We start from the raw sequence: 16,548 nt of genomic DNA, 5'->3' as shown, positions 1-16,548 counted from the left end.
TGCAATGAAAAGGGAGATTATCTACTTACAATTGTCAGGCTAGTAAATTCTTTATGTCCAAACACACAGAAGCCTACATCTAGTTCTGGAACTCTCTGAATGTTATAATTGCTGAGGCCATAGCAGTGCTCTATCTATAGCACTTAATACGTTATATAAAATTATGAAAAGTCTGTAACTCAAAAACCTGCTTGTCTTTTCCAATATTCAATATCCCTTAAAAGGCTTAATGAGGCAAAAGGATACAGCAATACAGTTTCACAGAGGAATAATAAAGTGAAAAGTTGCTAGGGATATAAAAAATTTCCTTCCTCACTTAAGAACAGTCTGAGAGTCTGAAGTGGGTAATATGTAATCCTAATTCATGAAATACATAAACATAGATGACAGTCCAGAAGGACAGAATGGATATTACAGATGGCAGCAAGAGCCAGTATGGGTTTAACTAAATTGTTAAATATGGGTTTCATAGATAGAGGCTATGGTTCTGGAATGGCGACTGGAGAGCTTGTCTGAAAGGAACTTCTAAAGCTTAAATTTAAAGAGAACAATGGCAAGTACACTGTGCATAGTGATATTTACTACATGTCTCAGAAAGCTATGGAAAGTGATTGATTTGAAGTAAGGGCACTGGAACATCTGCCTGGTCAAAGTAAGTTTTGGAAAGGCATCAGATCCATTTTGACAATCTCTTAATTCCCATCAGTTTTCACTAGCAATAGGAAGGAGTTGATGAGAAACTTCATCAGCAGTCCTTCTAGTAAATATTAGTAGCAGCAGTTTTACTGTAGCTGTGACTTAAGCATGTATTATAGATAACAGCTGCAGAAAAAGCTAAAAGCTTGTATTTCATCAACAGATGCAGCTGGAAAAGACAGAGAAGGTTTTGGGTAAACGTGTCCTTCTTCAGCTGATTAATTGTATTGGCATTCTCAGTACTTGGGTACATACTCCCAAGAGAAAAGACCTAAACAGGACACTCACAAAACAGATCTACTAATGTAAATTGCAGATAAAACCAAAATAGGTTATTTAGTGGTTTGTTTAAAAGAAAAAAATTAGCCAGATACAATCATATACCCTCACAAATTAAACATTTGGAATGGAAAGAATTGAGTTATTGCCCCCAAAATCCTGTTTGGTTTATTTCCCAAAAATTACCACATCAAAGCATTTAGATTTCAAATGGGGTTTTAAAATATTATTCTTCATGAGATAAGGCAAGATGAGAAATTTTGGTTCTTTAGGATTAATATAATCAAAGACAATATAATAAAAAACCTGAAATAGAAATAATTCGTTGGCACTTTTAAAAATAATAAATGGAAAAGTTCACATGGGCTTAGAAGCCTGAAAGCTTGTTCATTTTTGCCAAGGGTATCTGCTGGTCTAATAAAGATATTTCTTTTTAAGAACTTGCCTTGGCTTCACTGAATACATTTTATACTTTTCTATAGATTGCTGTATTAGACTATCTACCTGTATAGTCATATATTTATTTGTGGCAAAACTTATTTTAAAATTTGGAAAATATTTTCAATTTTTTTGCCATTTTTGATAGTTTTATTCTATCTATCCCAACTACTACTCAAAGACTGGCTAACAGATTAATGTTGGGCATACATTATTAAATTTAAAAAACTAATCTATCTGGTGATAAATATTGAATTAATATTATATATTAATTGTATGTGCAATTCATATGCAAAATATGCCCCTTAAGGAATACCATGAAAGGCTTGTGAATTGCTGTGCATGGAAAAGGATGATTATTTGAGATCTTCTATCCTAGTTCTGCGAAGCACTCCAATAATAATCTAGGATAATCATCTAGGAAAAGTAAGTCTGTAGAAGTGAACATTTAACAGCATGCTTGAGAAACAAGCATTATTAACGTTTCTGAAAGATCTGGAAAATTATATGTATTTTCATAAAGTCAACTTGTAAGATTTGCCTTCGCTTTTCTGTTCCCTCTCACGTGTAAGAAATGCTCCAGAGCATGGTATTTCTAGCTGATCAACATCTCACATTATATATAACATTCAGATGCTATTCTAATTTCCCCCAATTTTAAACCTGTCCACACATAGACAAAGCTTCATACAGCCATTATCTAGAACAAGAAGGCAATCAGGAGTAGTCAGCATGGAGTTATGACAGGGAAATCATGCTTCACCAATCTGATAGCCTTCTAGGATAAGACAACTGGCTTGGTGGATGAAGGGAAAGCAGTGGATGTTGCTTCTCTCAATTCTAGCAAGGCTTCTGACACTGTGTTCTGTAACATCTTCATACACAAGCTGATAAAGTATGGCTTAGATAAATAGACAGTGAGGTAGACTGAAAACTAGCTGAGCTGCAGGCCTTCAAAGGGTTGTAAGCAGCAGCATGAAGTCCAGTGGGAGGCCAGTCACTAGTGGTATACTCAGGGATCAATACTGGCACCAATACTGATTAATATCTTCATTAATGACCTGGATGGTGTGACCAAGCGTACCCTCAGCGTGTTTGCAGGCAATACAAAACTGAGGAGGAATGGTTGATCCACCAGGTAGGTGGTTGTGCTGCCATTCAGAGGGACCTCAGCAGGCTGGAGAAATGAGCCTATGACAGTCTCATGAGGTTTGGGAAAGGAGAATGCAAAGTCCTGCACCTGGGGACGCATAACCCCAGGCACCAGCCCAGCCTGTGGGCTGACTGGATGGGAAGGAGCTTGGCAGAGAAGGACCTGGGTTTCCTGGTGGACAAGAAGTTGGCCACAAGACAGCAATACACACTCATGGCAAAGGCAACCAACGGGATCCTGGGCTGCATTAGGCACGGTGTTGCGAGCAGGTCGAGAGGGGTGATCCTTTGCCTCTACTCAGCACTGGTGAGGTCACCCCAGGAGTGCTGTGTCCCATTCTGGGCTCCCCAGTACAAGAGAGAGACGCAACAGTGGAGTGAGTCCAGGGAAAGGCTGCAAAGATGACGAAGGGACTGGGAGCACCTGTCCTAGGAGGAGAGGCTGAGGGAGCTGGGACTCTTCAGGCTACAGAAGAGAATGTCTTTGAATTTCATAGGAAATAATCACCCAGTCAAACACTTGATAATTTCTTGGGAAAATCATGGCATGCACATCAAATAAAGGAATGTAAAAGTGTTGCTTTTCACCTACCTTCTTTTGCCATTTTCAAAGCTTTGGTTAGCGTTTTGATGGCCTGTCGGTGTTCTTTATTTTCTAGCATTTTGTCTGCTAGTAATGTATAAATTCTCCAGAGATGCTCACACGCCAGTGAATTGTAAGTATGGCCTGTCTCATCCTTCCATGTTGAACCCTCTGTTAGCTGATAAAATGCTTCATAATGCTCAGCAGCTTTCATGACATGACCTGAAAAATGTCATTCGTAATTACAATCAGTGTAATCAACAAAATTTTTTAGAAGTTATTAGTCTATAATCATTTCTCATTAGAAATTAAGTTGCAGCCAATCATTTCACAGATTTTTCAAGAATCTTCAACATATAACACAGATCACTGGAAAATACTGCCAAATCTCACGATTACCATTAATGCTGTAATTTCAACTTATCATATTTTAAATTAGCTTTCCTTTATAGATTCACAATGTTGGGGGTGTGTGATCCCAAGGATGCAAAGTCAGAATTTTCTAGAAAATACATCTATTATAGATTCATGAATATAGCCTTTGTGGATCTCATATTTCAAAATCACAGCTATGCATAATAATCACAATTCAAACTGTTCCTCAAGTTTCCTTTTCCATAATGAAAACCTGTGCTGAACGATTTGAAATGTAGAGAATAGAGCTATAAAAACTGGGGGGGGGAGTATTTATTCAAATAAATTAATTGATGAAAAAAGAATTATTATGCAAAGTAATTTCTTCAGTAGTTATTACTAGGACAACTCTGGTGAGTTTATGTAGTAAATTTACTGGAAGAGCATTAACCACTAATAGATTAATTATTGAGCCTGAAGTAATACACTTTAAGGTCTTCAAATATAAGTTACTCAAACATCTTTAAGGCAAGGGAAAGTCTGAAGATAAAGTTCAACTCATTTTAACATGCAAGTAGTTCCTCCCTCCCCTCTACCTTCAGCTAGATTTATCTCCATGTATACATGCAATCTACGAAATTTCCACGCTTTCTGGACAATGGAAATTCAAAGCCCCTTGAAAGAACAGAAAAGCTTTTCCTTATACATAATGGGTACAGAAAAACTGCTGGGAAGCAGGTAAGACAAGAACATTCACATACAAAAAAAAAAAAAAAAAAAAGCATTCTGGTCACAGTACCTTATTTTGCAAAGAATGTTCTGTAGCAGGGAGAACTGTGAATGTGACCCTTCCTTCATAAGTTTGTGTGTGTGTGTGTGTGTGATGTCTTGTCCCATAGATCATCAATGTATCAACTCCTATTAAAAGCTGAAACAAACCATAAACTAAGTTTGCTTAGATGTGCTTGCAGTTTACACCTTTTCTGAAACACAATTTATAAGGAATGACTACTGTTTTGCAGACCGTTTTTACAGGGCTGCATTCAAATTGCAAAAAGAACCAGGAAGGAGAAGAGTTGTTTCCCAAGTGTAGGAAAGGAAGGGAGAGAAGCTTGGAGAAGGACCTTCTTTAAGCATTCTGAGAGAAAATGAGGGTAGTTCCCCAGGCCTCCAGCCAACCTAGAGGCAGCAGAACAGCTATGACAGATTCCTCTTATTAACTTAATTTAGATTTGTCTTTTGCATATGTTACCCTTTTATAACCATGCTTTCAACCTTGCGTTATAAAACATAACTCTTATCTGTATTAGAATTAAATTTATTATCATATTAAGCTTCTCTGATGGTTAAAATGAGTTCAACTAAAATTGACAAGCACAAGAAACTTCTCTTTCAAAGAAGCAACTAATTAAATGAGTTTCACAGACAAACCATTTTAAGGCTCTACAACCTATGATTCATTTAAGAGTCCCAGAGGACACAACAAAAAGTGCTGAAGAGTGAAGTGCCAGGTGAAAGGGGAGACAGCAAGCATTATTCAGTTCCACTCTAGCTAGGGACAGGTATCAGAGAGATGGCCCAAAACACTGCAAAAATCTTATGCCAGAGTAGCTATCAGATCCTGTAAACAGACAGGAAAAGATCTGTACATTGTTTCCAAAATATCACATACTTGACATCAGACTGGACAAACCGAAATGCAAAGTGAAATTATCATGGCCACTACAAGCCGTTTACAAATTCACTGACAGTACATGCAACAGGAAATAAAGATGTAGACTTGCTAAACCCAGATGAAAACTTCTGTCCATTTTAAAGTGGCTTCCAATTTGAATTTGGCTTTCTGCCTATCCAGTCCAGCTAACTTAGGGCAAGTCCAACTCAGAAGTCAACAGCATTCCAGTTATCCAAGTTGCCAAATGCAGATTTAAGATATTAATTGAAGAAGCTGGTGTTGGCTTTGTGACAAATGATGGAAAGTTGAGTTGAAATTTAATGTTAATAGCTAGATCTAGCATTTTATCCGCTTGGATACTCATAAGTACATACAGACTCCTCCTTGGACTTCTCCCCAAAGTTTATTAATCAACTGATTGTCCTTTTGAAAGGATAGTGCCATACATTTAAGTGATCTAGTTTCACTATGTGTGTAATGGATTCTTTAGAATAAGACAGTTTGATTCATGTGTAGCTCAAAAACTTCTAGTAAGAATGGGCAGCAGCAAACAAATGAATGCTATCACCTGGATACGTAATTTGAAGCTGAACACAGTATCTGAGTTTCTCCTAAGACTCTCTAACATATCTTTTAATGGGACACATAATTTAGGTAAATAATACATGCAACCTTCAGAACTATTGTTTAGATTGTTAGAATATCAGGTATGGTAATTCTTACCCCTGTTTCCTCACTTGCAGTATCCCCTTGAGAGTTTCTGTCAGACTAGAAATCGAACTCATATATTCCATGTACCCCATAGTTCTTAAGAGTTGACCTAACCATAAGAGCTGTGACCTGACATCCTTTTTGCCAGATCTCAGTGAAACCTCTTTAGAAACAAACCATTTACATCAAGCTTCAAAATACAAAAGCAATGTAATCTTTTTGGTAGTATTCAAATGGAACTAAATTACATTTGGCTTCACTGAACTACCAAGAAAGATTATGAAGTAAAAAAGTAATACAATCTGCTCACAGAAATACCAAAAAGAAGATGCTGAGCAAAAAAATAAAATACGTGTTAGTTTCCTAAACAAAGAAAAGATGGAATTCCTGACCTGAAAGCCCTTACATGGCTGGGAATTTGCTTACTGAAGACTCTTTCAAGTAATACTAGCTATTTGGAGACCTCTCAAATTCATGGAAGGTAAAACATTTTAGACTTTGGAATTCTTTCCTCCATCAAAATAATCTGAAATCCCTTGTTCTCATTGGCAAATGACATATCAGCCTGTTTCTTGAATCCATAATGTTTATGTGAACCTCAAACGTTGTGTAAAAATAATGTTTTCAGTGGGGTGGCAAGTTTATTCACTGTCATGAGTCAGTTCAGTTGGAATTGATCTGGCCAGTGCATTCCAATTTTTAAACACTGAACTACTGCCACTGTTAGGTGCAGACATAGGTAGATGCTGTCTGAAAATCTTGAAAAACATTAAAAGAAAGTAATAAGCCAATTACAGAACATTTTTGAGAGTAAGAGTATTTTTATCTCACCTGAGCACTGACAAGGCAGAGTTTTAAATGACTTTTATTATCAACTGAAAGAAGAGAAGCAAACAAAAAAAAAGAGAAAGCAAAATGAGATTAAAAACAATGAGTAGGAAAATAACTTGGAATAGTTTTTAGAAGTGTATCTTTTATATCTCTAGGAATTCAAAGAGAAAATCCAGAAGGTGTTTCTAGGAAATCCATATTTGAAAAAAACCTATTTGCAAAATGTTACACAAAGCAGTGTAGATATTTTCAGTTGGCAACATTAGCAGCAACTGCATATTTCTTTTCCCACTGCCATGCAGAAATTAGCTCAGCATATACTAAAAGGAGTTTGAGAATCTCTGATATCTCTTCCCTGTTTATAAAAGGAATAAAAAACCAGAAACGTAACTCTTACAACATATATACTACCACCACTAAAATGTTATAGTTTAACATAGCTCAGGGCATAACAAAAGAAACCCTATCAGCAATAATTTAATCTTAAATATGGAGGGTAAACATTGTCACAATATAATTTGGGGAGTAAAGAATGAGTTTTAAACAATTATATAAGACATTACTCTGCCACTAACAGTATCAAATTTTAGAAATTACTCTTATTTTCATAGCAACTACATCTGTATGCACAAAGATTTGTACTACAGTTTTCATTGAGTTGCTTAGAAGTCAAAAAAATAAATCTATTCACTCAAGCAAAAGAACTCAATGTAATTTTGAAAATACTGAAGAGAAACGTTTTTACATTATCTAAAACTTCCTTTATAATTCCCCTTCCTAAAACCCACTCCAAAAGTATACATTTGTTATACTTCAAAATAGATATCAAACCAAAAGGGGTATATATGGAGACTACTATTTTGCCCTTTTTTTTTTTTAAGTAGAAAGATTGACTAGATATTAACACAAATGGGTTTAAATGTGAAGCTGCCATAAAAGCAGGCACATAAATGTAATTCTCCCAGCCGCTATTTTGATGCACATTTTTGATTCCATGAATATTTTATGAAATGGCCCAAACTAAAGCCATATAACATTCCTGCATTACTGATGCTTGCGCCCGTAAGCTACAAACATTAGAGGCATGATTGAGTGCATTAAAATGAACTCATTCAGCAGTGCATTGATTACTTGAAGGAAAAAAAAAAAAAGAAGTTACTCCCACTTAAGAAAACAGCACACAAATCTGAAGTTTTCAATACTGAAATTAAAGATAGCAAATTTGAATAATGTGGTATTTAATAAATAAAGACAGTGCAAAACTATCTAGAATTCTCTATATATGGTCCTGACATTAATTCGGTGAGATGTTAATTAGGTCCACAGATTGCTTCCAGTAGGGTACAGGTAATTTAAAATGTCACAATCTGCAAAATGCAGTGACTGACCTGTTCTAGCTCCATACCTCAGCAATACTGAGAGCACCTAATGATTTCTTTTTCAGCTCGTATATTTACCAATGAAAATAATGCCACAGAAACAATTGCACAAAAAAGTGACAGGTCTGTTAGATACGTTTCTTCAGCAGCACTAGTATAAGCAGAAAGTACATTTAATTTTAAACTGTAAACAGTTGTTGAGGACTTCAGAAAATATTCCACTTTAGCTTAAAACAACCACCTAAAGGAACAATAAAGCTTTATGCATATTATAGCATATTTTAATCTAGAACTAGGACATCTTTTGTAATCAGCTATTTCACTGTACAACACGGACATAAAATCTGCTTGAAGCAACAGTTAATGGTAGCAAAAAAAGAAAAATGTTATTACTATTTTAAAAGATATAGGCTTACATTTCAGTTTAACTGCTTGAACTACTTGTATTATTTTTAGTTTCTTGTGTTCAGTTACAGTAGTTATGGTAGCACTGTTCATGCTGAAATAGTTAAGAATCTGTCACAGCTTCCAATGTGAGCCACTATCTACAGAGGTTGTTGTAAGTCTTTAACAGAAATGTGTTGGGAGGTGGGACAAAAAGCTCACAAGAATAAAACAAGGCTCTCATTCAGTAAATAGTTGAACCACCCTGGACTCCTAAGGTAAAATGAATTGTACAGAAGTCACTGTGACTGATCTCAGATGCAAGAACCTGAGTTTATGTGCCATCAGCAAAAGCAAGACAAGAATTGTGGAAGAGACTTAAGATAAAATTTTGTGGTTCCATACTCTACAAGATTCCTCTAAAACACAACAAATCATCAGACAGCAATCAAGGTGAGTATTTTTAAGATAAAGGATAAAAAGTTATTTTCATTTACTATACAGGAACTGATAATATTTTTCAGAAAGATTCCACAGGGAGTTTTAGCAAAATGACATAGACAGTTCATAAGAATATTGTAATGAACGTGCTGGCTCATCATGGGGTATTCTGACAATCTCCCCGGTTTGACAATACACCAGTAGATCTCTCCCTGGAGTCTAAGCTGCTCAAGGTCAACTGAAAGCATGCCTGAGAAATAGAAGGCTTGAGGACATAAAGGAGAAGGAAGGAGATAAAAGGAAAGTTGAGCATCACACAACCTGAGATATGGCATTGGTGGACTGAGACTGCAGTGCAAAAAGATGTTATTTTATGTTCCCTTGTCTGCGTCAAAAACTGCTAGGCTAATCCTTGGTATTGCAGTTTAAAGAATGATATAATATTTCTGCTGACATTAGTTAAGCAAGTATCTGTTGTTCAAAAAGAAAAACATAACTATAGGAATCCAGTGAGCATTAGATCATATATAGTCTTGTTCTCTGAGGACCTAAATTACTTGCCTTAAAAGCTCAAATACTCAAAATCTACATACACAAACCTAGAGGGCAGTGCATATTGTAGCACCCGCAGTAGGACTGTTCACAGTATGTTATATCACATCATCAACACATTATGATATTAAAAATTGTTCTAAAATGATGTTGTTTAATGGGTTCTTTAAAAGACACCTCACAAGCTAGGGATAATACTAGTTTCTCTGGTTGCTTACCTGCCTGCTCTCTAATCCCTTCCCCTGCTGCTGCCAACACTACTCAACTACAAAGAAGGAAGGGTTTCCCACAGGCAGCTGAAATGACAGCTGCTTTGGGGATAGTTTACCGTGGACCAGCAAGAGAAAAAAATCCCTGTAAATAACTGAAGAGCACATTACCAGAAGAGGAAATGCTGTGAAAAAGTCTTCTTTTTCTTGTAAGAAAGCATGAAGAGTAAGTACAGGAGGAACAGGCACTGTTGTAGGGGAGACTGGAACATACATCCTCCTCTTGCCTTTTTTCCAGTTACTGCACCCTCAAAATTCTGGGTTAGCCTCAGGTCTTCTTACGTTGCTTCTGGCTCTACATAAAATCTCTCAGATTTTCTCTAAGAGACATACAGCTGCTCTCTAGACCAATTGCAAGTACTTAGAGTAACTCTACAAAGAAAAATCTGGTGTCAATTGCATGATTTCGCCCAAAACTATACGCACACAGACCTCACATATACTTTACAAAGAGTGGTACAAAATATAACGTATGGACATACATGAAAGATAATAATAAATCAAAGAGTGATTTCGTACTAAGTGTAACCTTTAACTCTGAAAGTTAGAAACATGCCTATAATTACTGAGTTGCTATCTGAACTACATTATATCACAGATTTTTCCCTTTGCTTTAGGCTTAACTGTGGAAAAAATGATCATATTTCAGGCATTTTCACAGAAGTTTAGGTCTGAGGTGGAATCTAGAATCTCTGAAGGCTTTGCAACACTGTAATTGGACAAACTGGTTTAGCAGCATTTTGCCCACATGCAACTAGAATAACAAATGTACTCTTCCAAGATCAGTGCCCAACTTCAGGAAAAAACCTGACAACCGAACAGGTCCCATATGAAAATTCCACTAACTTATCTGTCCTACATTCATATTCAGATGAACCAACATAGAAAATTTTGGTTTACAATTAAAATTCCTTTAACTTTTTAGGTTAACTTATTTTATGAAAGTGACATTTGTCAGATGCCTTCTTCTGATTTGTTTGATCATATATAAACAAACACTTTTTGATATATGTCAATTTTAGTCTAGAGGAGAACATTGCAAACAATGTTGAACACTAGCCGAATGACAACATACCCATTTTAAAGAGAATGGAATTCTTCCTTCACGATAACATTCTTCTTTCATGTTTGTAAAGCATCAAAGTGCGTTCTATATGCAAAAGCTACATAAGATGCAAAATGTATTCAGGAAGCTCACAATGTAAGGCTCCAGGCTCTGAATAAGAGCAGGCCCACACTCAGTGGGATGCTCACACTTCAGGTTTCACAAGTATTGCAGTGTTTATAGGCAGATATCCAAATGCAGAGAGGGGAGGGAGGTGAAAATGCAGTGATGAATAGTGAAGAATGGCACACGCTTTGCAGTTCTGTTTTTCAGGGCTTGAGGGTTTTTTTAGCTCAATAGAACCAAATGAAAACAAGTTATATTACTATTTAATCTCAAAGAGTAATATGATCATTATCTTTTAAATACAGAAAGTGACACTGAAGCAGATTAGTTTCACTAAATTACTTTTTTGCTAACTCATGTCAAATGCTTGCCTCAGCTTAAATAATTTTTTTGTAGTGATTACATTTTATTCAGATTCTACCCCATTCCCCTTACTTTTCACAGCTTTCAATAATAAATTTAACATCAGATGCAACACTCCAGCACTGGAGCTGTTCTGTTGTACAGATCATCTACTCCAGAAGGATGCTTGGAGCAGCAGGTTGAACTAATGACCTGCTGAGGTCCCTTCCAACTTGAATTATCCTATGATCCTCTGAAGAGTAAGGTATATTTTTATTAATAGCTTCATAATATTTGTTTTACCTATGACTTCTACAGATTATTGATAATGGCTGAGGACATGCAACCCCATCAGCTCTCAGTCCCACTGAGAAGGCACCTCTGGAAACAGTGCCTCTTTTACCAATTACTAAAAGGAAACACTGCCTCCAGGAAAGTTTATGATGACAACTGTTGGTTCAGCTGCAGTAGTCCAAGACCTTGCAAAGCTTTGAAGCAAAAAAATCTGTTAGTGAGCGGGCAGCTCTGAATGAAGCTTCATCTCAGTACTACTCATTAAGCAGTAAATAATTAAAATACCCTGGAAAAGACAGGTAAAATGCAAGCAGCAATGTCAGTAATAGACATGAAAGAAGAGAGGGAAAAAGAATTTAAAAAAAGCAAAGAAATAATTCATTTGAAGTTTTAATAAAGTTTCATTTGCAGTCTTGTTTAAAGATATATCAGACTTTAGGGATGTAACCTAATTACATTTTTATTCTAAGTTCTATTCAAAGACCTTGGACTTCGAATCTTTAACACAGATCAAACATAGTGTAATTTACTCATGGCTATCAATACTTTAAAAAGATCTCTTCATTAAATGTCATAGTCTTATGAACATGCACATAAAGCAAACAGAGCAACATTTGATACCAAAACCATCAAGAAAATATGATTCTTACAGAAGTGCATATATAAACAATTCACTTGAGTGCTACACATTATATTAAAGTGTACATAAAATGTTTTTTCTAAAATATTTCTGGTACGATATCTTTCATAGTTCAATGTAAACAACAGCAATACTTTTCCAGTAATTTTATGATGTACTTGAAAATGAACTTTACAATCACCAAATACGTAAGAACAGAAACTAATTTAAAATTTTTTTTTTTAATATGTCAAAACTTTTAAGGAAAACGCAAATTACAAAGTTTAGGATTAGCACTATTGCACTGCTGTGAATATTTTGAAGAGCTTCTCATTACCAAGTAAGAATACAGACCTGTCCCCAGGTGTTATATCAGAACTGAAAGATTCTCCATTTGAAGAACTAGGCTAGGAAAGTGGCAGTGACAGGATTAAGGAGGCTTTTGGCAAACCTGCTTACTTTTTCCTAGTGTAAAGAATATTATTACTTCCCTGTGCTTAATACTAAACTTTGATTTAAATGAACTGAAGGAAAAGCATGAATAAAGTTTTTAGTTTTCACAGTATTTATTTTCAGAAGTGAAAATTAGAACCCTACAGAATTATCCCTGAGTTCTCTTATTCAAAACATCTTCATTGCCTACCAACACCTTTTAAAAAATAAGAATAAAATATACTTATATGAAGAATATTTATGAACTCAACAGGTCCTTTTTGCTTTCATGTTGTATGTTCAGAAGCTTCTTTCAGACTTTCTTATATACTAATTTGAACTGAAAACATACCTAATTTCTATAACAGCAATTCAATACAGTACCTGCTAGTTTAATACCAGTAACAACCCTGTAATAATACGATGTCATTTATCAGGGAACGACATTCTGCATTTGCATGAGGATGAGCTCAATTATTTAATAAACCTTTTAAATCTGTCCTCCCCAAGAATCTATCTGGATTTATGGCCGCTTCTGTCTGCCACTGACTGACAGAGAAAAGCATCATATCTGAAGACTTTATCTCCCAGCAATTTGCTGCTTAAACTTTTTAGATTATGCTCTACAATCAAGTTTTTCCCAGCTAACTTATGTATTCAGTTCTTAAGCAACCAGAAAAAAATAACATAACTGCTTTGTGAAATGGTGTAAGTGCAGAATAACAAAGAAGAGTTAGCTTCAGTTGATATGATGAAAATCAACGACTAGAAGTGTTTTAAACGGTCAAACTGGACATGCAGAATTCCATGTCCCATTAAGGAAAGGCTTCTTTCTGTCTCTAAAGTTTCCTGATGTGGAGACTCTTTCTAAGTATATGTTTCTACATGAACTTAAAGATAAAATTTAGCAACAGGTATATGTAGCCAAAGATACAGTATTTGGAGACACGTGAGCAAGTTTTCAGGTCTGAACTATTCCTACACTCCTTTTTCTGAAAAAGTTGTTTGGAATAAATAATCACAACTAGGAATAAAACTTAAAAGTTAGCAATCTGGGATATGCAACCTCAGGTGAGGGGGGGATATCATGATAAGTCAATGATATTTGGTTACTACTGGATATGGCCTGTTATATAAAGAAAAATTAAAATAATCAAATGAAACATGCTACGGGTTCTCTCCAAACAACGAACAGTATAAAAAGACATTTTTAGGTTAGTCTCCAAAGGAAACCAGCCTATGCGATCATCCTGTCCTCCAACTAGATTTGGAGTGAACTTCAACCAAATTTGGTAAGGAGTGGTAAGAAGTCCATAGGACAATAAGTTCCTACCACTTTTTAGAACATTAGTAGCTTGAGGATAGACATTGATCCAAATTCCAGACAGAAAGACAGGCAGAATGCTGTACATATTCTAGAGGGCATCATGCTGCTTGGCCAGCCAGCAACTAAGCACTGGCCAGTCAGCAGCATGTTCACATATAGCTTTCAATTTATCACAGCACACACTGAACCTTGCCAAGTACAAGTGTCATAGAAGCATACAGGAAATGGTATTGTATAAACACAGAACAAAATGGTGGTTCCTGCCTCAAAGGATATATAGCCTTTAAATCTCTAGAACTGCACTCTCCTTTAGACCACTGCCATATTTTTACTAGCACTCAGGCTTCCTACGAAAAAACTTACACAGGCATTTATATCTCAAAATCTCTTTTCTCTTTTTGGTCCACGCTATGAAAAATCCCATTATAAAAATAAAGATAAAGGAAATGATGAGGCTAACCTTTTATCAAAAATCACAAACTTATCTGCGTATCATTTTAAAGCAAAATTTTTCCTTTAAATTTTTGTTGCTTACAAAAAGGAATCTTTAAACACAGACATAAGGATAGATGAAACCAGAAAGGCCTTGGATAGCTATTAGCTGGTAATTTGAGTTGCTTTTGTTCCTGAAGAGAGAAGTGGGATCCATTTTAGGTTGCTTTCTTCCAGTGTTAGACCTGCACTTGTGAATACGACAATATGGAGACCTCTAGATACTGGCTATACACCTTATGGTGGAAACATAACAACATTAAATAGGCAGGTCAGATAGTTCAAATGCAGCAATATTGTTACCAGTAACAGCTCTGCACTCCACAGGTAGTAAGGAAGACATTTATCCCTCTTCACAAATGTCGTCCCACTGGTTTCTTTTATTTACCAGCTGTTTCTAATTTTGCAACCAGATTGTGAAGCAGCACTTTTCATTTCTACATTATACAGAACAATGAGGATTTGCTATTTAAGTGGGCTTGGCAGACTTGCAACACAGATAACAATATAAAGTTCTATTGATGTAGAAGGTGCAAGTGGGCCATCCATCCCACAAGTGAATTTTATTCTGGCTGTACTTCGGAATCTCCTGGCAAAAGACAGTACATGTTTATGTAATTAAAAGTTGCAAAATGCACACACACAAAACCACAAGAAATTTCATAAGCAATTTTAACTTTTGCCTTTTTAAACGTTTTTAGTACTTCATTTTGCAATATTAACATTCTTTTTTTAAATCTGAATATATATTATTTCTGCCTGAAGGCAAACCAATTGGGGAAATTCTGCTTCAACGTGCATATTTCCTCTGCATAGATACTCATGAATGTATGCTGAGTTTCTCTCGATTATTTATACATTACAGTTTTTAATCAAAAAACACTGGTCATAAACAATTCAAAATCAGCAATTTCATAGCAATGGATTAAATAGGACCTGCTAAGAACAAGGAAATAATCAGTTTAGGCTTTCTTTGTTCCAAAACAAAAAGATGATGTTATGAACTGTCTTTAAGTTGCTGTTTACCAAATATATCTAGTAATTAATACTTAAGCTTCAGAAGCTTGAATTAAATGCCCATTAAACTCAATAGGAATCTTTCGACCAACTTCTATAATGCCTTGATTAAAAACTTTAATTTCAACAGTATGGTAAAACAATAGGTATAATCCTACTCCTCAGTCTAAATGCAGATTGTCAAAGTCTGTAAGAACTCTGTGGGTTTTTTTTTTCACAACAAATTAATTATATTTATTTACAAGCCCCTTGTGTTCACTAGGCCTTTCAACCAGAAAAGTCTACATCAAATTCTAACATATGAAATAGACTGTATTTTATCCATGATTACAGATAGAACAATTATACCGTTCTCATAAATTAGGTCCAATTTATTCATATTTTTGGGGTGGGTGTGGAGGGATCAGAAGTGATCAACTCTGGCATAGCCCTGCTCTGACTGAAAAGCAACAGGAGCTTAACATTGCTTATAATCAAGGCAGAACTGGATTAAGACTGAACACTTAAAACCCCTCCATTAATTTGCAGAATATGGCACATTTTTTGAAATGTCTAAGCTTATTTTAGAAAGGAATAAAGAATTCCTGATCAAGGTCTCCTTAAGACTTGCAATCTAAAAAACACCCAAAGACAGACAAAATGGGGTTTATGGATTAGCTGTATGTTACAGGAATCAGCACTGAGATATCCAACATGGCTATTTGCTTTGCATTCTGTCCCTTTCTCTTACTAGTTCTGCCTGCCTTTAGCCTTTCCAGTCTGCAAGCATTTCAGAAAAAGTATTACCTCCACTTTTGCTGATCCTTATTTGCTAGCAGAATATAAATGGGATGACTAATTCAAAGTCACCACTGCATTGAGATTAATGGCATAATTTTCACACATCTCGCAGATCCCATACCAGGGGATATGCAGTACCTGGCATGGCACCAATTTACACTTGGAATTCGTTGTGAAAGTTTTATTCATTGTACTCTACTGTGATACTTACATGCTTTCTCAAAACTAGTTATTTAAATGTATCCAGAAACGTTTCCAAGCACTGCAAACAACAGATATGGAAAGGTGCGTCTATCCTAGTCAACTCTCTTATCCTTCAAAACAGTGTGG

The 16,548-nt window shown here is 35.7% G+C and overlaps 1 protein-coding gene across 1 annotated transcript in view; it reads right to left on the bottom strand.

The window, feature by feature from the left end:
- Window positions 1–16,548, bottom strand: part of TTC29 (tetratricopeptide repeat domain 29) — an 86,607-nt gene that overhangs the window by 33,065 nt on the left and 36,994 nt on the right. The window contains exon 5 of the mRNA XM_075500519.1: window positions 3,158–3,370. Coding sequence (XP_075356634.1) covers window positions 3,158–3,370 — 213 coding nt within the window. The remainder of the gene's footprint in view (window positions 1–3,157; window positions 3,371–16,548) is intronic.

Source organism: Mycteria americana, chromosome 4 (assembly GCF_035582795.1).
Source record: "Mycteria americana isolate JAX WOST 10 ecotype Jacksonville Zoo and Gardens chromosome 4, USCA_MyAme_1.0, whole genome shotgun sequence".
In the NCBI taxonomy this organism is placed as follows: domain Eukaryota; kingdom Metazoa; phylum Chordata; class Aves; order Ciconiiformes; family Ciconiidae; genus Mycteria; species Mycteria americana.
Note: the sequence above shows the minus strand (reverse complement) of the source record. Positions and strands in the feature narration are given on the sequence as shown.